General features: G+C 40.3%; 1 protein-coding gene across 2 annotated transcripts; it reads right to left on the bottom strand.

Moving 5' to 3' along the window:
- Window positions 1-27,575, bottom strand: LOC143290150 (uncharacterized). 2 transcript variants are annotated; one of them, XM_076599451.1, is made up of 8 exons: window positions 27,191-27,575; window positions 19,468-19,569; window positions 18,152-18,246; window positions 16,195-16,346; window positions 14,407-14,554; window positions 8,783-8,865; window positions 2,852-2,894; window positions 1-251 (listed from the first exon to the last, which is right to left on the bottom strand). In XM_076599451.1, the coding sequence occupies exons 1-6, from the start codon at window positions 27,257-27,259 to the stop codon at window positions 8,790-8,792; spliced, it is 642 nt and encodes a 213-aa protein (XP_076455566.1). In that variant the 5' UTR covers window positions 27,260-27,575; the 3' UTR covers window positions 1-251; window positions 2,852-2,894; window positions 8,783-8,789. The 2 variants fall into 2 exon arrangements, with proteins under 2 accessions (XP_076455566.1, XP_076455567.1); XM_076599452.1 differs by lacking the exon at window positions 14,407-14,554.

Here is a 27,575-nt window from a genome sequence, read left to right as displayed (position 1 = left end):
AGAAAAATAAAGATCAAATCAGCTCAGCAAACAAAAGGTATTATCTTTTCATCTAGTGTAAATAAAGCACAAAAGGGTTGGGGAATAAATGCCAGCAAATAATGAATAAACAAAAAGGTAAATAAATGAAGAGGTAAATAAATCACTGGTTCAATGAATGAATAAACAAATAATCAAATAAATGAATAAAAGCAAATGTAAACAAAGGATAGATAAATCAATAAATGAATGTAATACTTACCAATGCACCCCTGCACACACACAAAAGCAATGTTGACTGTGAACGCATTTCTATCCAACACTGTGCTGATTCCCTGACCATCAGAATAACCCTCTTCTTCCCCCAGTCCAACCAGCAATCAACCTACAGCTGGTCTACTTATGTCAGTTTGGCTCAAACTGGCTGACGACTTCCTCCTTCCTTCTTTCAACCATATGCCTTCCACTATCTTTCACTTTACTACACTTTAATGCATGCACTTACTTTTTTTTTTTTTTTTTTTGCTTATCATTTTATTTCATGTTAATGTTTTTCACAAACCTAAGTAGACTGTAAAGGCCTGACCAGTATGATGGGTTTTTGTGAGGGTTAGGCATCAGCTCTTTTTTGTTGTTGGTTTGTTTGTTGTTGTTGTTGTTTTGTTTGTTTCTTTGTTTGTTTGTTTTCAAAGCAGACCAAATGTTGCATTTAAGGTTCATTCTGCATGCTCTGACATCTTGAAACTGAAACTTCTTCAGCATGAAAAGTTTAAACTTTATGTAATTTATATATATATATATATATATATATATATATATATGTGTGTGTGTGTGTGTGTGTGTGTGTGTGTCAGATTATTGACATACATCAGCTTACACAACAAAGTGACAGCTGTATAAACAATGGTTTCTCTACAATGGGAAGCCATTTTCAGCTCAGTCTTTTGTGAAAGACTATGAATCTCAAACATAGGAGGAAGATTGTAGTGGCCCCCAGTAGTGCAGCCTTGGGGGATAGCTGGCCTTTGGGAACCATCCCAAAGATGACTGTCCTAAAACCCTCTTGGCTGAGGGAGTGGGGATGTAACTTGGGCATGATACTCTCCACTACTAAATTTTAGCCCAGACAGTCAAGACAGCAGTTGCCTCCTCAGCTGTCCTGATGGTCCTAGTTGGACATGACACTATCATTAATTCATTCATACAAACATACATACTATATATCCACTGTGACTAAAACTGGTGGGATCAAAATTGCTAGAACACTGGCCACAATAACAGATCCTGGAGAGAGATCAGAAAATCCTGGAAGATAACGTAAGGCAAGAACCCAGACCTAGCCAGCAGTACTGACTTCACAATACCATGGACACAAGAAAAGACCTTGCCTCATTACATCACAGCAGCCTCAACAAGTCAGGTGAGCAGACTGAAAGCACACAGTGATGACATCAAGATTTCTACATGTAGACCACACCAGCACACCGGCGCCAGCTTCATTACACAACGCTCTTCTTCACTGTCACTATTGTTGATCAAGATTTGGTTTTTGTCTCTGTTAGCACTACAATTACCATGCAGCGTTGATGCACTACACACCATATTACACAACAATGCTTTGCTTTTTTTTAATGAATAAATAAAAACTCTTCAAAAGAGTAATGAAAATGTGAATTTTTTTTTTTTTTTTGGTCAGCTGAAAAAATCAACAATTAAAATAACAAAAATCCAGTATGAATACAGGGAAGAGCAGAAAAATATGACAGAACTTTTGTTTCAAACAAACTTTATTCACAGAAACATCAAAGCAGCTGTATAAGACAAGTCAAAGCACAAGAAGCAAAACTTATAACCACTTCTGTACCATATAAAACAATTCACAACTGCATAACACAATACACACAAAACAAGTGCATTGCAACACAGATGATACCTTACAAAATGGCATAGCTTGAAATGAAACAATATTGTCACCTTGAACATTTTTGTTTCTAATCTTGACTTTGATTACAGTTTGAAGACCTTTAACTTAGAATTCCAACAGGATCCATACTATCTTCATCAAGTTCATGGCCAGTAAATATGCTATTTTCTAGTCTCTGACAAAACTAGGTGCAAGAGAAATGTAAGCTGAACCATGCCTATAATGCTAATAAGCACACACTGAGGGGGGGCACAAGAATGGCACTACTGTACAACATCTGAAAGTGAAAAACAAAACAAACAACACACACACACACACACACACACACATACACACACACACACACACACACACACACACACACACACACACACATACAGAGAGAGAGAGAGAGAGAGAATGAATACATAAAAACACATTCACACAAATACACACACACACACACACAGAGCATGGACACACACGCACACACACAGAGCATGGACACACACGCACACACACATACAGAGAGAGAGAGAGAGAGAGAGAGAGAGAGAGAATGAATACATAAAAACACATTCACACAAATACACACACACACACACACAGAGCATGGACACACACGCACACACACATACAGAGAGAGAGACAGAGAGAGAGAGAGAGAGAGAATGAATACATAAAAACACATTCACACAAATACACACACACACAGAGCATGGACACACACGCACACACAGAGCATGGACACACACGCACACACACATACACATACAGAGCACAAACACACACACATACAGAGCATGAATACACACACACATACACACATACACACATACGGCATGAACACATACACACACACAGACACACAAACACGCACACACACACGCACACACACACACACACACACAGCATGAACACACCCCAAAACACATGAGATTCACGATCTCAGTTTCTGTCTCTACTTACCTGGCACCCACACAAGCAAAGCCAGGACAGGACAGCAGCAGCTCTGGAACACATCCATCATGCTCACAGTGCCCTTCTTGTACAGGACAGCACTCCCCCCTGCCCCGCAGTCCTCACCCACACCCCTACACTCCTGGGATCTCCGCGGCACTGCAGGCCCTGCCCCACCCAACCTTACTTCCCTCTGTCAGGTCACTCATTCTCTGCTGTGTGTGTGACACTGCCAACAACTAACTCAATCAAAATTAAAATGAAAATTCAAAAACTAATAATCCAAAGGTCCCCTGCTATCCTATCCCAGCAGGCTGGATGTACAGTGACAAAGAACCAGTGGGACCACCCTAAAAAAACCCACAGCCTGTCAGGGAAGGGATAATGATGGGGTACATACAGAAGGGTGGACTGTGGGATCCAGTCCGTGTGTTGGCTGTCAGACACTCCATACTGTCATTAACATGATGCAGGTCCCTCCTGCTCTGGCACAGTGCCCTGCTGCCCCAACTCTGTCCTCACACCCGCCTACTCTACAATCTGTACTTCAGTTCTAGTCAACACAACATTGTGTACTTTCAGAATTGTGATCACAGATTACGCTTAGTAATCACACACACTATAGTTACGAGTGATCACACACACTATAGTTATAAGTGATCACACACTACACTTAGTAATCACACACACAATAGTCATGAGTGATCACACACTACACTTAGTAATCACACACACTATAGTTATGAGTGATCACACACTTCACTTAGTAATCACACACACTACAGTTATAAGTGATTACACACACTATAGTTATGAGTGATCACACACTACACTTATTAGTAATCACACACAATACAGTTATGAGTGATCACACACAACAGTTATCAGTGGTCACATACATTAACGTTATGAGTGATCACACACACTACTGTTATGAATGATCACATACTACACTTATATGTGATCACACACTACACTTATGAGTTATCACATACATTAACGTTATGAGTGATTACACACTACACTTATTAGTAATTACACACAATATAGTTATGAGTGATTACACACTACACTTATGAGTGATCACACACTACAGTTATCAGTGATCACATATATTAACGTTACGAGTGATCACACACACTATAGTTATGAGTGATCACACACTACAGTTATCAGTGATCACATATATTAACGTTACGAGTGATCACACGCACTATAGTTATGAGTGATCACACACTACACTTATGAGTGATCACACACTACAGTTATCAGTGATCACATACTACACTTATGAGTGATCACAGACTACACTTATGAGTGATCACACACACTATAGTTATGAGTGATCACACACTACACTTATGAGTGATCACATACTACACTTATGAGTGATCACATACTACACTTATGAGTGATCACACACTACAGTTATCAGTGATCACATACTACACTTATGAGTGATCACAGACTACACTTATGAGTGATCACACACACTATAGTTATGAGTGATCACACACTACACTTATGAGTGATCACACACAACAGTTACGAGTGATCACATACATTAACGTTATGAGTGATCACACACTATAGTTAAAAGTGATCACACACACTATAGTTATGAGTGACCACACACTACACTTATTAGTAATCACACACAACAGTTATCTCTGATCACATACATTAACATTATGAGTGATCACACACTATAGTTAAAAGTGATCACACACAACAGTTATGAGTGATCACACACAACACTTATGAGTGATCACACACAACACTTATGAGTGACCACACACAACACTTATGAGTGACCACACACTAATGAGTGATCGCACACAACACTTATGAGTGACCACACACAACACTTATGAGTGACCACACACTAACACTTATGAGTGATCACACATTACACTTATGAGTGACCACACACTACACTTATGAGTGACCACACACTACAGTGGTGAATGAGTGGTCACAATGTTCTGAATCACTGCCATCCTAACCACTCCACCCTTGCCTTGGGCACCTTGCCTTGGCTGAAATAAGCAGAGCAGATACCCAGCACTTGGTCTGTGTTAATGTTCACTTGTCACTGTTTCAACTAATCTTTCTCTCCGACACGGCTCTCTGTAATTTACCCTCTGCCCTGTTGTTAGCACTGCCATGTGATCAGAAACCTTAGGCTGGAAGCTTGTTTACCACAAGTCCCACGGAAAAAAACCAGTGTATTTTTCTTCTTCAGCAAGTTATTAAATATTTTGATGGAAACAGAGAGAGTGAGAAAGAGAGAGAGAGTGAGTGTGTGCGTGTGTGTGTGTGTGTTTGTGTGTGTGTGTCCGTCTGTGTCTGTGTGTGTCCGTGTGTGTCTGTGCCTGTGTGTCTGTGTCTGCGTGTGTCTGTGTGTAATTTCTTCTCTTGATGTTGCTTATATCATCATTCCTATCATTTTCCTTACTTATTTACTGATTCATTCATTTATGTTTTCTTAAACACATTCAAAATATCTAAGTAAGTATAACTGGCATAACTTTTTTTTCTTTTATATTTTACATCATGTTTTATTATTAAAACAAGAAGTCAAGACATGTCTGTTGATATTATTATCATTGTCCTTGCCTTGGCACTGAAGTACTGCTACTGTAATTGTTGTTATCATTGGTTTAGCTGCTTTGTTCTTAGCACAGTCATAGTTGGCGTTGGCTTTGCTGCAATGCAGAACTTTGTGTTGTCATTGTAGTTGGTGTTGGTATTGCCATACTCTTATCAGCACTGGTACTACTGTTGGCAGTGATGTTGTACGTTTTGCTACATTGCTGTTGTTGCTGTTGCTGTTGTTGGTGGTGGTGGTGGTGTATTGTTATCACTGTCAATGGTTCTTAGTGGTGCCTTGTCTCGTTGTTACTGTCCTTAGTGCTGGTTTTGCCACATTGCTATTACTGTTGTTGGTGTTGTCTTGTTATTGTCAATGGTGCTGATTTGGCAACATTACTGTTATTATTGTTGTTGGTGTTATCTTTTCACTGTCAATGGTGCTGATTTGGCAACATTACTGTTATTATTGTTGTTGGTGTTCTCTTTTTACTGCCAATAGTGCTGATTTGGCAACATTACTGTTATTATTGTTGTTGGTGTTATCTTGTTATTGTCAATGGTGCTGATTTGGCAACATTACTGTTATTATTGTTGTTGGTGTTATCTTGTTATTGTCAATGGTGCTGACTTGGCAACATTCGTGTTGTCATTATTGTTATTGATGCTGGCATTGTCTTGTTATTGTCAATGGTGCTGACTTGGCAACATTACTATTGTCATTATTGTTATTGATGCTGGCATTGTCTTGTTATTGTCAATGGTGCTGACTTGGCAACATTCGTGTTGTCATTATTGTTATTGATGCTGGCATTGTCTTGTTATTGTCAATGGTGCTGACTTGGCAACATTCGTGTTGTCATTATTGTTATTGATGCTGGCATTGTCTTGTTATTGTCAATGGTGCTGACTTGGCAACATTCCTGTTGTCATTATTGTTATTGATGCTGGCATTGTCTTTTTACTGTCAATGGTGCTGACTTGGCAACATTACAGTTGTCATTATTGTTATTGATGCTGGCACTGTCTTGTTATTGTCAATGGTGCTGACTTGGCAACATTCGTGTTGTTATTAACTCTTTGATTCCTGCAGCAAGGTTTTCAGGCTTACAGGACTTTTACCCTTCATTCCTGGAGCATAGAAAACCGTGCAGCAGAGAATTCCCCCTACCTTTCCTACCAGACGGAAAATCGGTTCTCGCGCTTTGAACTCCGCACAAGTCTCACCATCAGCATGCGTCATCAATTCTTAACTGCGTCACTAGCAGGGCAGTGTTTATGAGTGTAATGGAAGCCAGACACCCCCCTCACCCTCCCTGAGCCATGGGAAAGTGGCCAGCGCTACATTCTTGTCGATGTGCTGTGTAGAATGTGTAGATGAGTTTTACAACGCTTTATCAGATGATGATTTCGATCTGTTACAAGTAAACGATGAGGAGAGAGTGCAATTAGCTGCTGCTACAGAAGCACATACAGCAGGTAATGAAACATTCAAAAAGTGCAAGTTTGAAAATTGTGGTGTATATTTGTGCAGTAGCTAGCGTGACTGCTTCAAGGTATATCACATACATGTCATCTTTGTGTGGCATCTTATGTGATGAGTGTAACACAGACATGTGTATTAAGAGAAAGTTTTGTTTCTCTTTCATAGTTTTTGTTCAAGAATTGTATAAATAATTATCTGATTCTGGCTCAGTGACTGCTTATGTAGTGAAAGGCACATATTCTTTGAGACAAAGTCATAATTATTCATGTGATAAGGACAATAGCAGTGACAACTGAGACAGTTTTTCATCGATATGACTAGCAGTGTGGCACCGAGATACATGTGAGGCACTACTCGATGATTACCTGCATGATGTGCATACTCTGCAAGCAAAACACTGTCCTGCATGTGGTACGTACTTGTAAGCATTGTGTTTGACCCCAAAGTCACCTGTTTTACACCTGAGTGTCACCAGAGATGTCACTCTATAGTGTCAACAGGCTCACAGACAATTTCTCACATCAATCCTGTACACAACTGTGTATGACAATCAAAGTGTACTGTAATGAGCCACGTTGCCGTAAGTCTCCAAAATATGTACCCTGCTTCATACAATTTTTTCTCTTCTCTAAATCCAGGAATGAAGAGAATATATACATTTCGTATGAATCTCGGGACAAGGGAGAGTAATGGTTAACAGAAAAATAGGAATGAAAGAGTTAATGTTATTGATGTTGGTACTGTCTTGTTATTCTTAATAGTGCTGGTTTGGCAACACTGCTGTAGTTATGACATACCATCCCCTATCCCCCACCTTCCACTCCTAATGCCTGGATCTTTCTCCTGCAGTATCCTGTACACTGCCTCCCTCACCATCCCCAAATTCATTTCCAACAGTGATGTCCCATCTCAAATTCATTTCCAACAGTGATGTCCCATCTCAAATTCATTTCCAACAGTGATGTCCGATCCAGCTATCTTCACCCCCACCAACACCCCATCCCTCCCTTTCTCACACTTTCTGATCTGTCGATCATCTGCAGAGTATCCCATCCCCTACTTCCCCCCACCCTCCTTCCCCCCACCTCAGGGTTTCTTCGAACTAGTGACATTCCAACCCTATTTTGCTGTACCTACAGATTTGGTCACAATGATCCCCCCACTCCTCATTTCCCCCATTCCAGGTCAACCTTAGAATATCTGAGAATACTTTCTGAACATCTGCACACTGCGGTGCTTGACTCTGGAAATCTCTACCACAAAATAACAGTGTTCCAAGATTAAATCTTTCAAATCTGATCTAATAAAAACACATTTGTTAAAACAATATTCAAACCTATATCTACCTTTCTCTGCGTCTCCCTCCTGCCCTCCTTTGTGTGTGTGTGTGTGTGTGTGTGTGTGTGTGTGTGTGTGTGTGTGTGTGTGTGTGTTCTCTCTTCGTTCGTTTTTTAACGTCTTTTCACTGTAAGTGATATTAGATGATGTGTGTATGTGCATCAATGTATGTGTGTGGGGTGTGGGGTGTGGTGGGAGAAGTATGTGAGTTGTGAGTGATGTTACTTCTTTTTTTTTCTTTTTTCTTTTTTTTTTTTTTACAAGTTTTTAATGTGTTTTTCAATATCATATCACTGTACCTTTTGTTGACCACACATATTGTGAAATGCATTTAGAACATAAGTGTAGATGCTATATTATCATAGTTATTATCCTCAGGGAAAGACCTATGCAAATGCACATTATCATTATCAATATCATCTTCATCATTAATATTATCATCATTATCCTCATTATCCTCAGGGTAGGGCTATACAAATGCTCATTATCATCATCATCATTAGTAGTGTCATCATTATCCTCACCTGTGTGTCAAAAGCTGCTGCGGCCAGTGCAGCAACAGTAGGTCTGCATCACCGTCACCAACAGGCCTGCCAGACAGGCAAACCTGGCGACAAACATCATCACCATCATCATCACCGTCACCAACAGGCCTGCCAGACAGGCAAACCTGGCGACAAACATCATCATCATCATCACTGTCACCAACAGGCCTGCCAGACAGGCAAACCTGGCGACAAACATCATCATCATCATCACCATCATCATCATCACCGTCACCAACAGGCCTGCCAGACAGGCAAACCTGGCGACAAACATCATCATCATCATCACCATCATCATCATCACCGTCACCAACAGGCCTGCCAGACAGGCAAACCTGGCGACAAACATCATCATCATCACCATCATCATCATCACCGTCACCAACAGGCCCGCCAGACAGGCAAACCTGGCGACAAACATCATCATCATCATCATCACCATCATCATCACCGTCACCAACAGGCCCGCCAGACAGGCAAACCTGGCGACAAACATCATCATCATCATCATCATCATCATCATCATCATCACCGTCACCAACAGGCCTGCCAGACAGGCAAACCTGGCGACAAACATCATCATCATCATCATCATCATCATCATCACCATCATCATCACCGTCACCAACAGGCCTGCCAGACAGGCAAACCTGGCGACAAACATCATCATCATCATCACCATCATCATCATCATCGTCATCGTCACCAACAGGCCTGCCAGACAGGCAAACCTGGCGACAAAATCATCATCATCATCATCATCACCATCACCATCACCGTCACCAACAGGCCCGCCAGACAGGCAAACCTGGCGACAAACATCATCACCATCATCACCATCACCATCATCACCATCATCGTCATCGTCACCAACAGGCCCGCCAGACAGGCAAACCTGGCGACAAACATCATCATCATCATCGTCACCATCATCATCATCATCACCATCATCATCATCACCGTCACCAACAGGCCTGCCAGACAGGCAAACCTGGCGACAAATCATCATCATCATCATCATCATCATCACCGTCACCAACAGGCCCGCCAGACAGGCAAACCTGGCAACAAACATCATCATCATCATCATCATCATCACCATCATCATCATCATCGTCATCGTCACCAACAGGCCTGCCAGACAGGCAAACCTGGTGACAAACATCATCATCATCATCATCATCATCATCATCATCATCATCACCATCATCATCATCATCATCACTGTCACCAACAGGCCTGCCAGACAGGCAAACCTGGCGACAAACATCATCATCATCATCATCATCATCATCATCACTGTCACCAACAGGCCTGCCAGACAGGCAAACCTGGCGACAAACATGATCATCATCATCATCATCATCATCACTGTCACCAACAGGCCTGCCAAACAGACAAACCTGGCAACAAACTTCATCATCATCATCACCATCATCGACATCATCACTGTTAACCCTGCCACTAAACCATCCACCTCTTCCATCATCATCATCGTCACTGTTAATCCTGCCACGGAATCACCCACTTGTCCAATCATCATCATCCTTGCAATCTCCACCCCTAAATGATGATAATGTTGATGATGATGATCATCATCATCATCATTACAGTGTTCTTGTTCTTGTTGCTTATAGTCCAGCCGACCGCACAGGGCCATATCACGACTGTCAAACCTTACAAATGCTCAACCACATCAACACATAACTGTCACATCTACAAAAAAAAACTACCACTAAGACAAATCCACAAAACACAGTTCATGACACAGTATCCAAACCATTTAGTCCTTATAGCAAATAAGACTAGGCCATGCTGAAGACACCAGCCATTCTGCTTAATTTATCATCCCCAGATTACAAAAAATGTAAAAAAGTAAAAAAAAATAATAATTTAAAGCTAAACAAAAAATCCATTAAAAAGGCCATATAGGCAGATAACACTGCAGAATGGGCAGCTAGTGTCCATCCCAGTGTTTACATCTCACTACCTAATCGCCAGAGCAAAACAGCACAGATGGTACATCACAGACTGCGGAAAAGAGAAAAAAGTGTCAAGGCTTGCTTGAAAAAAAGAAAGGGGAATGAACTGGTCTAGAACAAACACAGTTCTGGCTACTCTTACTGCAAGACAAACTGATTTGATCTGGAATACATGAAACTTGCTACTGTTATTGCCAGACTAACTGGTATTTATAACATGGTACCTAAGATAAAGGCTAATGGCGCACCATGGTTACTGCCAAACCAAATCTAGAATAACATACTGAAATAATAAATCATTAGACAATGCTACACACAGCTCTGACAATGGTAGTTTTAAGATTTCACCAGTGTAGGCTTTATCACGCAATACAATATAGCCTGATACAAAACAATACAACACAATACAGTCCAATACAATACCATACAGTACAAATTACAATACAATGTCACTTTATCAATCCCTCACAGGGGACGTTTTTGTGTATGCTCATACATGTATCTCAAGAATCACATCAACTCAAGCTTAAGTCACTGCTCAATGAAAATTAGAACGAATGCTTGAAGAAGACAAAGATAAACTGCAATCTGTCTGACAACTGTTTTGAAGAGGAGAGCTAGGAATATTAGCCTACTCTTCACCCAGAGACCAGAACAGACCTCGACTTTCCTAGCAGACAGTGTTGAATGATTCCAGAACATAACCACCTGTATGTGACAGACAGCCCTGCAAGAGGTCACTCATGGGGGTGGGGGAGGTGCCAGGTTACAGTGTGCAGAGTGATTCAGAACATGAGGTTGAGAGTGAAGGGAGGGGGAGGGGTAGTCATGTAGGCATGGTGGTGTCCTTATTTTCAGATCACTGGGTTTGACATTGGGCTGATGACTTTGATCCTGACTCTTCTTTGTTGGGGATGGTGTTAGTGTGTGTGTGTGTGTGTGGGGGGGGGGGTGGGGGGGGGGGGGGGGGGGGGGCGTATGTGTGTGCATATTTGTTCATGCATATGTTTAATGTTTTGGGTTTTTTTTAAGTTCTTTTAGATAACATATTCAGTTAATCATAACAAAACATTTTTTTTTAATGCACTTTGTCAATTTTATCAAGTTTCCTTTCAGAAAATGTACACTTTTATCCATGTCAGTTGAGAAATCAATATAGAATATTATTTTTCTACACCTACCTGTTTTTTATGAAAATTCCCCATAAATAGGTTTCAGTTATTGGCCAAATGCCTTGGCAGGCTAAGGGTTAATCCCTCACAGGGGACGTCTTTGTGTCTGCTAATACACTTATCCCAAAAATAACATTAACCCTTTCACCGCCAATGAGTTTAGAGTGCAACACTCCCTGGCACCAGCTGATTTTCAAGAAAGAGCACGAAATTACACCTGCAGATTTCAAATTACTATGACATTTTTGTTTTTGAACCAAATGACTTCCAGTTGTTATTGGTTTTTTTAAGTAAGAGGAATTGTGGAATTTTTGTGTTTTGGAGCAATAAATGATGTTGGTACTGTGAAATATTTTGATTTTTATGTTAATTATTATGGGGGGGTTTTTTGGGGGGGTTATACAAATTTTGAACTTTGACACATCACAGACATAAACAAAGACAGGTCCAACACAAACATCACTGCAATGCAGTTCAAAATAAAAACAAACTCACCAGTTGAAGTCTTCAGTACAACTATATTTCCCATGTAATGATGTAATCCAGATGATAATCCATGGGAAACACACAAAATGAACTTGCGTTTTTGTGGAAAAATGATGATTTCTGTCACTTCACTTGAAGGTTTCACAGTGTCCTCACTTGAAATATCTTACTGTGGTGGAACTATATATATACACTTTACAACTATCTGATGAAACTGAAATACAACTAAAATCAGAAAATAAATGAATGGAGGTAAAATATGTATACAGATATGTATGAACACAGGTCTAAACTGTTCACTGTTGGAGACAGTGAATTTTAGTTGCTGCTGCTTTCCTGTAGTCCTCCACAGTATGATACAGTTCAAAGCACAGAGTGGGACACATTGGCTTCTTGCACATTATGGTTCCAAATGGCAGGTTGAGCAGCTAGTATGTCCGCCAGTAGTCCTCCATTTCAGGCTTACAACACAGCCCCATCATGATCTGAAGTGCTGTGCATGCCTTCATCTCAGGGACAGTGACGTCTTTGGCAGCATTCAGCCTTGAATGTTGACTGAGTTCAGTCATGCCTGACACTAGTGACAGCAGCTCCTCTGCATACAGATTAGACTGGTCAGCCATGAGTTGGAATGCTGATTCTGGGAAGAAAAGCATAAAGAAGTCCACTGGATGGAAGTTGTCAGCATTGACAAGGACATCTGAAACACATGAGCAAAAAAAAAAGTAAAATACAATCAGTAATAATGATATAACAGCTGATTTATTATCAGTAAATGATAAATACTGCAAATAAAAGATATTATACTCATAAACAGGTGCTTCGTTTCATTTATTTATTTATAGTCTATTCATCCAAGATGATGATATTAGACTGAATAAACAAGTGCACAAATAGCAAAAACATAGATTTTTACACAGGCATTATTTTACAAAGTGTATCTCCATAATCTTCACAAGAAAAAAAACTGACATGAAGTATTTGTGTGGTAAATAAACATACTGCTCTTGATCTTCAATGTCCTACACTTGTCTGATACAATGCACACATAAATTTATAAGTGCTAGTAGTGAATGAACAGTGCACCTCTAATCTATCCATATATAAAAATAAGTGCAACCTAATCTTAGTCACACACACTCTCAGTGACATACATGTGCGAGCACCTGACGTGACACAAACGCTACGACTTGAGCAACACACTCTTCCCCTTCACTATCATGGTCACTCACAGCTGCCGATGTGGTGGCTGTAGCAGGAACACGTGCTCCACTCGTCTGGCCACGCCCCGTACGCTCGCGACTTGCTACTCGGCTCGGTGCCCAGTCACCATCACTATCACTCTCCCCCTCAGACAATGAAACTTCATCATCATACGGGAATTCTTCACCCGAATCTTCATTTTGTGGCCTGGCTGCAGTCTCAGTTGCTCTATAACTTGCTCATTTGTGAAGTAGCATTGTCTGCTCATCAATGCAGCCATTTTGGAAAATGAAAAGATCGAAGTTGCGGATAAAACTATAATAAATTCACTCAAAAAACTTGCAGAAGTACTGAAAAGATAGCATTAATCGATAGCAGGGGATTCCCCTAGTCACATGCACAAAATATGGCCTTTCAAACCTCCCCAAAATAAGAGTGGTAGGTTTGTGAATGACCTACCCTGATCTGGTCGCCTTTTGGCAACATAGGCGGTCTCCCTAATGGGTGCCGAAAAGCGAAAACGGCAGCCAAAGTGTTAAGCTAAGCATAAGGACACACATGTACAAACAGGCATTTATATATATATATATATATATTTTTTAAAGATATGTACACCATGAATCACAATCACAGTGTCTTAACTACTCAAGACCTTTTTTTAAATCTTTTTTAACAAATGCATGTGAATATTAATAGGCTATGTTCTACTGCTGCATGCAAAGATCAAAGACAAGACATATATTCTGACAGACAGACTGACATGAGAGAGTAACCCAGCGCGCAGAAGAAAATGGCAGTCTTAATCAATCTGTTCAGATCACGATAGTGACGCGGTGTCCCACGGACTTTCCTCTGCTTTGACTTAGCAGCATTCGGTATCAATGGACACTGCAGATACTCTCTGAAGACTGACAACACACACACACACACACACACACACACACACACACACCAAGTGAAAACAAATGATATCATTTTTGTATGCTATGTTTAACTGCAACATCAGAAAGCTAGTGATATAATCAATGTCATTTCTATTTATTACTGTGGGATCAAACTTTTAGTATTAGGCATCAACAGACTTATTTCCTTACAGAATCCCACACAATGTTGTTGAAGTTTGTATGTTGTTGTTTTGTTGCTGTTGTTGTTGGTTTTGGTTTGGGTTTTTTTGGTGTGTTTTTTTAGGGGGTTCTTCATTTTTTAAGAATAAAAATTATATGATGATACTTGTGGTTTCTTGTGTCTTACTTGTTCCCGAGGAAAACACTTTGAAGCATTTTGACTCAAAGAAAGATGGGAGGGAAGGTGCAAAGTTTACAAGCACATATGGCAGGTTTAACACTATTCATCTTCTGAGATAAGTTTGAGATCTGAAGCTATGCTGCATGCACAATTTCACAATTATTATGTTTAATTTCTTATTGGTGACACTTTATACAATAAAGGTACAATAAACATATTTTGAATGACTTTGTTCGAGATGTTACTTTTGTGAATGTCATTATTTCAGAAATTTACTGGGGGGATTCAATTGAGAAAGGTGCCAGCTAAAGCAAACACCCACTATGCTTAAAAGTTGGTTTTCTAGCATGGAGACATGTTCAACAACTGACTCGGGGAAATAATGGGAGCATAGTTTCATTTTTGATCTTTCTTTTTTTTCCCTGAAAGTGAGAAGTTGGCAGAATGAAGACTGTGAAACCCACCAAATCTGTTTTTGTTCTATTGAAGAGGTTTTCTTTTTTTTTCTCTGCATTCTTGCTAGCTGACAAGTGAAGAAGATATCATTTCTGTGGCACAGAAAAGGGTAAGAATTTTTCCACTATTCTGTCATAAGTCTGGTGCAGATGTACAATAGCATGATTTTCATGTTGGCATATTCAAGCACTATTTTCATGATAAACATTCATTCATAAATGTTTCTCAATATGGAAAAACCATAATTCACATATGTGTGAACAGAAAATTTTCAACTGTTTAATGGCAATTAACTTTCTTTGCTTAAATATTTGACACTGTGTTGGGGACTTTGTCATTGTGCAGTCATGACATTGTGGAGTTTGGAAAGTTATAACAATATCTGTAATAATGTCAGGTGTTGCATCTACTAATATAGCAGCTCCTGAGAAAAAGGCAATATAACAGTTTACTACAAGCACACCCACACCCAAAATCATAAATGGTTAGACAGACCACCATATCATTTTGTTGACACACTTGAGTCAAAAATTACAAACAGTAACACAGGGCACTTCTAGAAATAACTGGTGATATAGGTAGGGGTTTTGTGGTGGTGGTGGTTGAAGTAAGCATGAATAAACCCCCCCACTCACCCCCTCATCCCCCCCCCACTCCCCTCCCACCCACCCCTCCCCCAACCCCCGACCCCACCTCCTCCCACACACACACGCGCGCGCGCACACGCAACACTGAGAAGCCTTTAGACATCATCATGAACAGTATACAACCAACACACACAAACAACATGACAGCTTATCACCATAAGTTAGTCTGCTGCCACTGGTAGAACAGACAAGCCACTAACCCAGTTGGCGGAAAGTGTCCTTAGGACCATAGGCCCGCATACACAAGCCACAGAGAATGAGGCCAATGACGATCAGCAGGAAACCCAGTATGTAAACTTTATCACTCTGCAGCGCCTCCCAACTGGGCTGGTTCATTATCATCTTGTGGAACCTGTCACCAAAGTATCTCATGATGTGTACTTCTTAACTTGGCACTTTTTCAGTGTCACCTTCTTGTGGACCCATTCACACACACACACACACACACACACACACTCACACACACACACACTCACACACACACACACACACACACACACACACACACACATGCACTCATGCAAATACTGATACACATACTCATGTATAATAACAGACAACAGAGAGAGACAGGCACAACAGCCTTGTAGTTGAAGCAACCGACTGTCAGTCTGTGGGTTCTGGGTTTGAATCCTAGTCATGGCACCTGATGGGTGAAGAGTGAAGATTTTTCCAGTCTGCAAGGTCATCAGACCTACTGTTGCCTGAAATCCCTTCATGAGTATACAGATGCAGAATATCAAATATGCATGTTAAAGATCCCATAATCCAAGTCAGCACTTGGAACATAGTCAAAGAATATGAGTGAACATGGGAGATGCAGCCCACGAAAGCAGAAGAGAACAACATGGAGATACAGGGAGAACCATGAAAAAAAGACACACACTCTCAAACATGGATGAACATTAACAGACAGACAGCAAAAGAGATAGCTGAACACAGACACAGAAAGGCATTTCTCTAACTGGACACAGAAATGGCCAAAAAAGGGTACCTGACTCCCCCCAAAATAATGATTCAGAGAAAGTATAACAAAAATTCTCTATAAACACCCTTTTATACAAGTGCTTGTCCACATACTTGTCATCATTACCACAAACATCTCTCTGTTTTAACTATCCAAAGAACTCTCTTTATTCAACTGGCACTTAGGGTAGTTTACATCATTTCCCCCTCTATCAAGCAGAAACTGACCAATTTTTATACCAAGGCTCTGTATCAAACTTTGATACTTTGAGAACAAAAAGGTTTAGAAAACAGTAACCTCTGGCCAGTTTTGCACTTGATAAATGTTCCCTATTGAACCCTTCAAAGACAATGCACACAGCCTACTCTTATAATGTGCAGAATCAATCTAATTTCACCTTGCACCACTGTCAAAAACTTCGGGCATTAGGTCTTTGTGTTTGATGTAGCTGGCCAGTGCTTTGGTGATCTCTGAATTTCACAATATGTCTCTAGCTGTGATTTCTCCCCAGTTTAAAGAACTTAGAGCTTAGTCAATGATTTTGAACCAATGATGATGTGTCAATGATCAAAGCCAAGTGTGACTGAAACTGGATCCACAGTGAAGAAGAAACTCACTGCTTTACAGTGTAACCACAACACACTGCACTGCTTTATGTAGTTTTCAAAGAAATATTCCAACAAGTCATTGCTTTCATATGTATACACAAGGTAATTTGTCTTGTTTTTCATTATAATTTTTTCTGGGGGGGTTTTCTGCACAGTCAAGGCCACATTTACTGTTTATTCCAGATGAACTCTTCACTTTTTTGATAATGTATACTTGATGTATGTATCTGCTAGAACTGTTGTAAAGACCAAAAGGTCAACAATAGAGAGAAGTATCTCTCTCTGAAAAGGAACAAAACTTCAAGTTGTGCACACAGCAGCAATGACAGAAGAAATGTGTTAACAGACTGACTTTTCATTCAAGGCTGGCATAGCCTTTTAGTCTTGAATATGTTACACACAGACAATACAGAACAAATACATGGTTGCCTCTATCAATGTCTAGTGTCTTAATGACCTTTTCAAGACTACAATATCTAAACTTTCAGTGTATGAAATATATGAAATAAAGACACAAAAGACCCCTAATGATGGGACTGACTGTTGGAACACAAAGGCTGAAAGACAAAACAAGGAACAGACTTGCAGAGTTTAAAGATGTTCAAGGAGAATCCAAGAACTTCCAAGCTGGTTTTTCTGGAGAGGAAGAAGATCAGGTTCCAGTTGGAATAGTGAATCTGAAATACAAAACACAACCTTCTTTACCAACACTTATAAAAGTCAAGACATATATATGCCAATAATCATTATTGTTGTTGATATTATCATTATTGTTATTTCTAAGCATATATCTTATGGATCAACTCTACACTGTGATGCATCCTTTCAAATGAAACAGAACAACATCTTTGTTCAGATAATATTATGTCACTTTTAAACATATCACCATATATATCTCCTCTTAGTTAATCACTGATATTGCACAGTCTTATTTAATTAGTACCTTGTCATGGCTTGCTTCCTTGTGGTGGATGATATGTGGTATGGATGACGTGTGCTTAGTGCAGTGGTTATGTAGTCAAACACATTGTGCAGAACTTAACCCTTCAGTTTACCAATATCACAAGACACCCTCTATCAATAAATCATACTGAGCATTAGTTATGATGCTTTTCAAGCTACTCAAACCTGTGACAAGCTACACAAATTTATGACAACTACCTGCTCTGTGTGCGATAAGGAGAATATGAAAATGATTACACACCTAGCACATCAAACAGATGGCTAAAAACTTTCTGAATCTGAGAAAGAAAACATACATAAACTGATAAAGGCACAGAGAGATGGTGTGGGGTTTGCAGGTCTTTCATACTTAAAATATCAGCAAACCCACAACCAGTCTATCAGATGGGCTTTAATTGTAGGCAGGAAAAAACAACATATATATATATATATATATATATATATATATATATATATATATATATATATATATATATATATATATATATACACATACATACAAAACAAACAAACAAAATTTTCAATACCTCCTCCACAACTGACACCAAATCAAATATAAAACAATATTTTAAAAAATAACTTGACGACTTCTTAAGTTTCTGTAAAATCACTATATTTTATACGCAATCATGCAAATTTTACTTCAAATATGCAATGATTTAGCGAGCATCCGATTTATTCTTCATTAAGTATGCTTCGTGTTTGCACCAAGATGTGACTCTTTCAGTCCTTGTGCCTCACTAAATCAGAACAATTTTATCATATGATACAGCCATTAGTGAAACAGCAATGCCATTACTTTTGCAGCAGCAGTACAGTGGAATCACATTTCCAGTCAGAACTGTCTGGCAAGCTATGTAAATTTTCAAACGAGTATTCATGACATAAAAATTGCACAGTGACTGAGTGAGTTGTATTTGCACACAGTGAATTACCATGGAGCAAAAGTGTGGAAGACAGAAGATGGCAGCTACAGACAGCCAGAAGTACTGCTCACACCAGTTGATGTGGAATATCAGGCAGAACACTTCAAGTTTCTGACAACAGTCACAAATCACACACATCTAAATGTAAATGCTACATCTGCAGTTTCATGAGACTGGTGCCAGAATGACTATGTTGCCACTGCCAATGTATGCTTACAGTTACACTGTTGCATAGTATCAGACACTAAGTTTGGTATTAGAGAAAAACAAAAAACAAGGAGTTTAACAGCCTGGCAGCAGTGAATTTGCATCACAACATGTTCATCATGGCATGCTTGCACAATAATAGCTGCGTTAGAGTGGCATTATGTGACCCTAGTAACACTGGTTTCTTCTTTTATTTTCTTTTTTGTTTGTTTTGTTGTTGTTGCTTTTTTGTTTGTTTGTTTTTGGTTGGCTGTTTTTTTGTTGTTGTTGTTTTTGTTTTGTTTTTTCTTTTTTTTTCTTTTCTTTTTTTCTTAACACAGGAATTCACCAATCCTATAAGGTGAAAAATAAAGAGGCAATATTATCATATTGTGCAAAACCCAGCTGACTGTGGAGGCAAAACACCACAATTACTGACATGAGAAACAAGAGAGGCAAGGCCTTCAAGACTCACTTGTGATACACTTTTTTTTTTTAAATCTGATCGTTAAAATGTGTTCTGTATTTGTTATTATAAAGCTTCGTGTTTAAAAAAAAAAAAAAAAAAAAAGAAGTCCTAACCAGATTCGAACCCTGCGTGTTCGGGTGAGAAGAAACTGCCTTATCCATTACACTGTCGTGGCTCCTTAACTGACGTTCTAAAATTTAACATTTGAACATACTTTTTTTAAAGGGCAATAAATCAATTGCGGTATTCGCAGTGAGAACACTGTTTAAATCATATTATTCTGGTGTATCTTGGGCATTCAAAAAATCTTTAAGGGCAATTAAAAATTCTTTTTAATGGCTATCGCCGCAATCACACTGCAACATTTAGCCGTTTTCACTAGATCTAGATAGATGCACAAGTTTAGTTACAGCCACCGGGAATGTAATACGACACAGTCGATTCAATTTCTCTTTTACGTTCATTCTAGTTTTATAGTTTTAAAGTTGATATGAAAATTTAGTATTTTGTTAAACTAATAACATGTAGAGCCAAGTACAAGTACTTCTAAACGACGTATGAAGTGAAAAGGACTTCAATTTGAGAAAAGTCAAGACAGTGGAAATTTTTTCGTTTCATCAATTCAAGGGTATTAACTCGCATGGTTTACAATTTTTAACTGTGAATTCCGACTGATTCTGTGGATATTTTTATGGCAGTTTGGGGCATAATCCAGTAAGTGATGAGGCGTTCACAAATCTTTCTCTGAATAAATATTTAACGGTCTCCTTCTCCAACTTTCCATCACATGTTATCATGTATTGTCGATTGAATATAGGATTGAACGGGCAGGTCAACAACTTGAAACAAAATGGCGTCATTCGCGTTCGCAAAGAATATGAGCACGCGCTTTGAATGTGTATAAACATGTGTGACCAAGCGCGCGATGCTTGGTCCAAACTGCTCACACACAAGCTACAGCAGACGACGTTTTCCCTCCTTACCCGCGCCCAGAATGTGTGACGTCACTCCGCTTACATCATTTTGTCCTCGCCAGACAACCTGCTCACGGCTCGACCAGTGTCGCGTACATCATTGGCTGAGAGCAAACTTGTGTTTCTGTTCCACCATAATTAATTAATACCTCTTTTGTCAGATCAGTAAACTACAAGTATTATATACTGGCAGAATCGTCGCAATTCCATCTTTAAATCTATTCCATTTATGTTTGCCTACGTTAAACTGATTTAACGCAGTTTGTAATTTTCAGCAACGAGCTCGTTAAAACTGACCCTGTTCAGGTGACTTAAATTAAGATTATAAATTCATCTTAAATAATCAACACTTCATTTTATACTCATTATAAAGTAGGCGTTGAGCTCTTTCTTTTGCAACTTATCCGACGTAAATCGGTTCAGGAATCATTTAGAAATCTGTCACTGAACACCTTGAAACAAGCACAGTTCTCATCGGATTTGGGCTGATTAGTGACGATCTGCTCGCAGCACACGTGACGGCCTTTGCGGTCCGCTAAACTTGCATAAATTGGCACAGTGAGTGATGAGTGGTCATTTCATACCTGGTCAGTCATGTGACCAGAGCCTGCTCTCTCTCTCTCTCTCTCTTGCTGTGTCGTGAGCAGTGTGTTGTGTCGTGTGTGTCCCCACAAAGGCTGACACCTCGCTCACGGGTGTTCAGTGCTGGCACTTTAGTTGGCCCTGCGAAAGTTCGTGAACCCACGAAGTAGGGCATGGATATGAATAAACGCGGCTGACAAACAGGCCGCGCCAGCAGCACTCACTGTACGCTTGTTCGGCGGTAAATCTGCTTTGTTTCTTTCGCGCATCATCTCCTCGGATGGATCGGAAATAACGACTAAAGAAGTGGTTTTCTAAAAAGAACACAAAATAAGCTTTCCATTGACTCCAAACACAATATGTTTCCTTACATAGCGGTTGTTGCGGCAACGGCTGAAACATAAATGAAGAAAGAGAAGAGAAGGATAAGCAGAAACATGATCGCAAAAATCGTTAAGTTTAAATCCCTCTCTAAGAAAACAGGCGTTTAGCACAATAGCATCGTAAATACACACAGAACATATAGCATGCCTGCGTGCAGATTAGCTTACCTTTTGAGTTGTGCGATTTTTCTTGGCAGCACAACAAACGTTTAAATGAACACACTGTAGCATGGTGAGAGTGAGCAGCAGGGGGATGGAGAGCGGGGTGTCTGTCGGCTTATGGCACTGCCGTGCCCTTCATTCCACGAGAAAGACGAAGATTTTTAAGGTAAAAAAAAAAATAAAATTAAACAATGATGTTGATAAAATAATGAAATTGTGTAAATCAAATCAAACTGCACTCCAATAATACAACCAGGAATAGCAATAATTCAACTTTCTGTAATCGCTGTAGGAAATGTGTGGATGCTGTGAAAAGGTGGGAAAAGTGGGGCGGGGGCCGCGGGGCCGAGTGAAACAAAGAAGGCAGTGTCCCGGTTTGGCGCGCGGGGCCAGAAATACCGCGGCGAATGTGCCGGTCAGTACAGAGTGCGGTGGGAAAGTCTGGCATTAAAAAATTTTTGACCCAAGATGCTAGACGCTGCTCGGCCAACTAAAGAGCCGGATTTTGTGCTCGGCTGAGCAGCCGTGCGCTACGTATCATGTAAGTATTAGTGTGTAGAATGTGTTGATTTGTAAATTGTATTCTTCGACACAGTACTTGTGTTCATATGAGTATGTTCAGTTATTGCTTTGTTCAGTTAATTCTTTGTTCAGTTATTGCTTTGACATGTTAGTCACAGCTCGGCTATGATTGATCTAGAAAATTGCCATGTCGTCTTATGCTCGTAGCAGTATTCCATTCTTCTTAACGTCACAGTCAGTGACGTCTCTGGACACAGATAGTTTGTTCCAGAATGTTCTAGTGAGTGCATAAAGTTCATTCACCACTTAATGGTTAAGCCATGATGGTTCTTCACTTACTATCTGGTCTGTCAGGTTGCCAGTATTATATCTAAGCCACTGATTCTCCATCTTGTTTACTATTCAGGTATCATTTTACATGCTGATATCAGTTGTACTGCTACAGTGTGCTCAGTACTCTAAGATGTGTGTAGTATTCTGTTGAGGTGATTACAAGATAGTGTTTGATTAATATCAGTTATTGGTTAAAACCACCTGATATGTATCAGTCTGTTAATTGTAATTTAGTTGTCATGCTCTCTCCTATACGGCTTACTCCAGTATAGTGCAACATGATAAACTGATTCATTTGAGTCACTTTGACACAGTATAAGCTTTACCTAATCTATACTGTCAGTGTACTTTCACCAAGTCAGCATCACTTCAATCACTTTAACTGCACTATTTAAATGTATTAGAAATGTCATTTGATGTCAGCGTTTGGTCTTCACACATATGCATTATGTTGTTGCGTATCCCAAACCCGAGTGATAGTCTTTCCATGTAATATGTATACATGTGCTTTACTATTCACTTGTGTCGACATGTTGTGCTTATGACATTTGTTTGTGTCATTCCAGGCACTGTCTTCTCTTTTTATCTTCTCATTATCTCTTCTCTTAGTTCTTCTCTTCTTAGTTTTCTCTTTTTATGTTCTTATAACTACTGTAAATAAAACAATAGAAAAACCCATTTGTGACTGGCCTCTATATCTTCCTGGCCTGTGCGTGGGATCTTGTCTATCCTTTCATTCAATCAATCATTTAGGTTAGTTCTTTTGTGCCGTACCCTTGAATAACCGCTCGGTACATGGCTACAAAAGTGCCGTCGCCGACAGGATATTGATCCTTGAAAATATCTTTATGACAGGATCTTGATCCAACAGGATTTTGATCCTTGATTAATCCAAATTATTCCCTTTTAATATTACAATTCTTTCTATCCAAATTCAATCCATCCCTAAACCACAGCCCTTTACAACCAAGTGTACCTTGTTACAACTTGGCGCTGTGAGCCTAGGATGTGCTAATTCTCTAAATATCTCTAATAATAAATCACAGCTCCTAGCCAAGCTAATCTCTATTATATACTTGGCACTGCGAGCTAGGATCATACAGGGACAAGAGGTTACATCAACAGTCACATAGGGATAGTTTAACATAGGAGAAGAGAGAAGACAGTGCAGCAGGTACACAAGTCCACGAGAAGAGTCGTCGCCCCATCAAGATGGCTTCATCTGACTTCCTGCCCAAACTCCCGACGCTATCTGGTGAGGAAAGCAGCACAGAAGTCGATGACTTCGTCCAGGAGGCCATGGCGCCAGACTGATACTCCAGCTGCAGCCCCTGGATGACGCGACAGCCTCTCTCTGGCTGATCTCAGCCCTTGCCGGCCGAGCTCGCCAGCAGATCGTCAGGCTGCCGGCGACACAAGTGGACACCCCAGCCAAGATCCTTGCAGTTCTTGAAGAGAACTGGGGAGATCAGCGAGATGCCACCGACCTTGCCACTGCCTTCTTCAACAGACAGCAGCAGCCCAAGGAGACGGTGATCAACTACGCATCCCATCTTCAGCACCTATGGACCAAGGTCAACAAAGCTGAAGATGGGGTGACCCAGGTGTCAGCAACCATACTCCGCGACGCCTTCACCAGAGGCCTTCAGCCAGCCGCACTCAGGCGCGATGTCAGGTGCCTCATCCGCTACCACCCTGACACCACCTTCGAGGCAGCGAAGAAGGAGGCCCTGCGATGGTTGCGGGAGGACAGCCACACCTACAACACCTGCCCCAGCGTAGACAACACCACTGTTGTCCGCCTACAGTCTCAGCTGGCCACACTCACAGCTGAGAACACCAGCCTGCAACGTCAGCTGCAGTCACCCATGCCAGCACACGGCCCACATCCTCCAAAACCAGCGCTTCATCCTCAACGCTGTGCTGCTGACCATACCCCACACCCTCCACACTGTGTCTGGTGTGAGAGGCCCGGTCACACTGAGGACCAGTGTCACCACAAGCGACGCTACCTGAGGGCCAGGCAACTGAATGCAGACCACAAGCCTGCAGCTCCAGCCTACAAACAGTGTGTCACTGACACACACTCTGAGCAGCATGGACCAAGGCCAGCTACACCAGCTCCAAATCAGCGACGCAGGAGACGCCGACGCAGACGGAGGCACCACAGCACCACACCTGACGCTGTGGTCCCACGGATGCCCCCACCTGTCGTCAGCCCCACACCGCAGAGGTCCAGCCAACAACCACCCTCTGTCACACCTCCAGACCCGGTCCCACTGCACCACCAGGGCGACAAAGTGTCCGACACTGACACTGACAGTGGTGTGTGGTTGACCATGCCCATGCCAAGACCCAGGACATCAACCCAGTGAGCTGTTCCAGAGCCGCCTCCACTACCACCAGATCCTGCACCTAGGTGCTCCACACGACTGGCAACCAGGGCACCACTGACTGTGTGAGAAGACTGATGATGAATATTTTGCAAACAAAGACTGGTGATGATAAAAAATATTTAACAGCCAGAACAATCATGATGCCAATGCTCATGTTGTTTGGGGGTTTTTTTGGGTTTTTTTTATTCTTGCTGAACTGAGGCAGTGCTCCATATGTTATTTAACTATCATTCCTGTTCATGCTGTAATTTTGTTTTCATTTCAGATATTTCTGCATAATTTATGTTTCATGTTATTTTATTTCTCTTCTTGCTTAATTTAACCTGTAATCTAGCTTGTCATAAGGTCTTGGCAATGCAAAGTATGTCTGTGAACATTCTCTCATAATTCATGTTATAATCTATGCTTTTATACATGTATGCTTGTTTACATGCGCGTCTGATAGTGATATGATAGATAGACTGATAGGCACACAAATGAATGCTTTCAAACTTCATAGTGTATTTACCTAATTGGGACCCCTTCTCAAAATCAAACTGTTCAAAGTTAAGTTAGGATGCATTTGACTAAGTCCAAATCCATAACTTAACCTGGTTTAAGCCACTTTGAATATAGAAAATTAGAAAATACAAAAAAAATAAAGAGTAAATGCAGTTTGCATAATATTAGGCTTCATTTTTTTTTTTTTTTTTTGTGTGTGTGTGTGCCCATCCCAGAGGTGCAATATTGTTTTAAACAAGATGACTGGAAAGAACTGAATTTTTCCTATTTTTATGCCTAATTTGGTGTCAACTGACAAAGTATTTGCAGAGAAAATGTCAATGTTAAAGTTTACCACGGACACACAGACACACACACAGAGACAACCGAACACCAGGTTAAAACATAGACTCACTTTATTTACACAAGTGAGTCAAAAAACCATGCACCTGATCGACACAGTCACAATTAATGACAGTAACAGTACAAGTTTATAAAATAATACACTGCACACAATGCATGCAGCCAGCAATCTAGATTTCTGTGCAATACACTGTCCCTGGAAAAAGAGGAGTAAGCATCAAATGTTCTTTAACACTAAAGCTCAAATCATGTCATTTTGTGCAATGAACAACTCATTCACCAGAACATTAAACAATGGATGTATAATTCATTCTACTTTTCAGATGCCTACCTATTGGCTACTGCAGACTAAACTATAATGCATTCAAAAAAGGGCAAAGACAATTAGAAAATGAACATATATTTAATTTAATTATAAAACATACATTCAAGTAAAATTATTATGTAACAAGGCAACAATGCCCAATTAAATGATATCATGTCCAGACATCTTATGGTTTCTGTAAAAATACAAAACTGGTCACTTTCTCCTTCTTGATCTGCAATCACGGGCTGCAGTACCACGTTATGGCTTTTACATGCATGACTTTTTACCCCTCCATGTAAGCAGACAAACATTTTTCAGGTATGCATGTTGGTTCTGTTCTTGCTACCATGACTGACATGGATTAATCTATGGAGTCTGTAACATGTGCATTTAATCTTCTGCATGCATACACACATGGAAGAGGTTCAGACAGCAGGATGTAAGTATGTATATGTTGCTGAAGGAGACTGAGATGCAACAGTCATTGAATGCATAAATTCTGAACATAAAATAAAACAAAAATAAATTAATGTGTAACATTTTTATTTATTTTCAGTCATTGCAGTATATTTCACCTGGATATCCATTTTACTGAAATCAGGACCTGTGACGTCGCTGCAACAGCCGGGCGGAATGAAATCCATATCGCTATACAAAGTCCTCTTTTTTTTCCCTTCTTCTTCTACTTTTTTTTTAATACTGATTCGGAACAGCCGTGGCTGGTGATGAAAGTGGAAGTAGTTTCTCAGTTGTTTTTTGTTGTTTTCTGCGAACGTGATGGTGCAACAACTGAAGTACTGGTTCTTGCGTGCGATTCTACGCCAAAGCTAGTTGAAACTTTTCGATGGAAAACCACACATTCCACAGCATCTCATGATGGAGATACTGTCTGAACTGCGTAGGTGATAGGTAAGGTTTTACAGACAGACAAATACAATCACATCAGTAGAATGATGTGGG

The sequence above is a fragment of the Babylonia areolata genome, chromosome 15 (genome assembly GCF_041734735.1).
Source record: "Babylonia areolata isolate BAREFJ2019XMU chromosome 15, ASM4173473v1, whole genome shotgun sequence".
NCBI lineage: Eukaryota > Metazoa > Mollusca > Gastropoda > Neogastropoda > Buccinidae > Babylonia > Babylonia areolata.
Note: the sequence above shows the minus strand (reverse complement) of the source record. Positions and strands in the feature narration are given on the sequence as shown.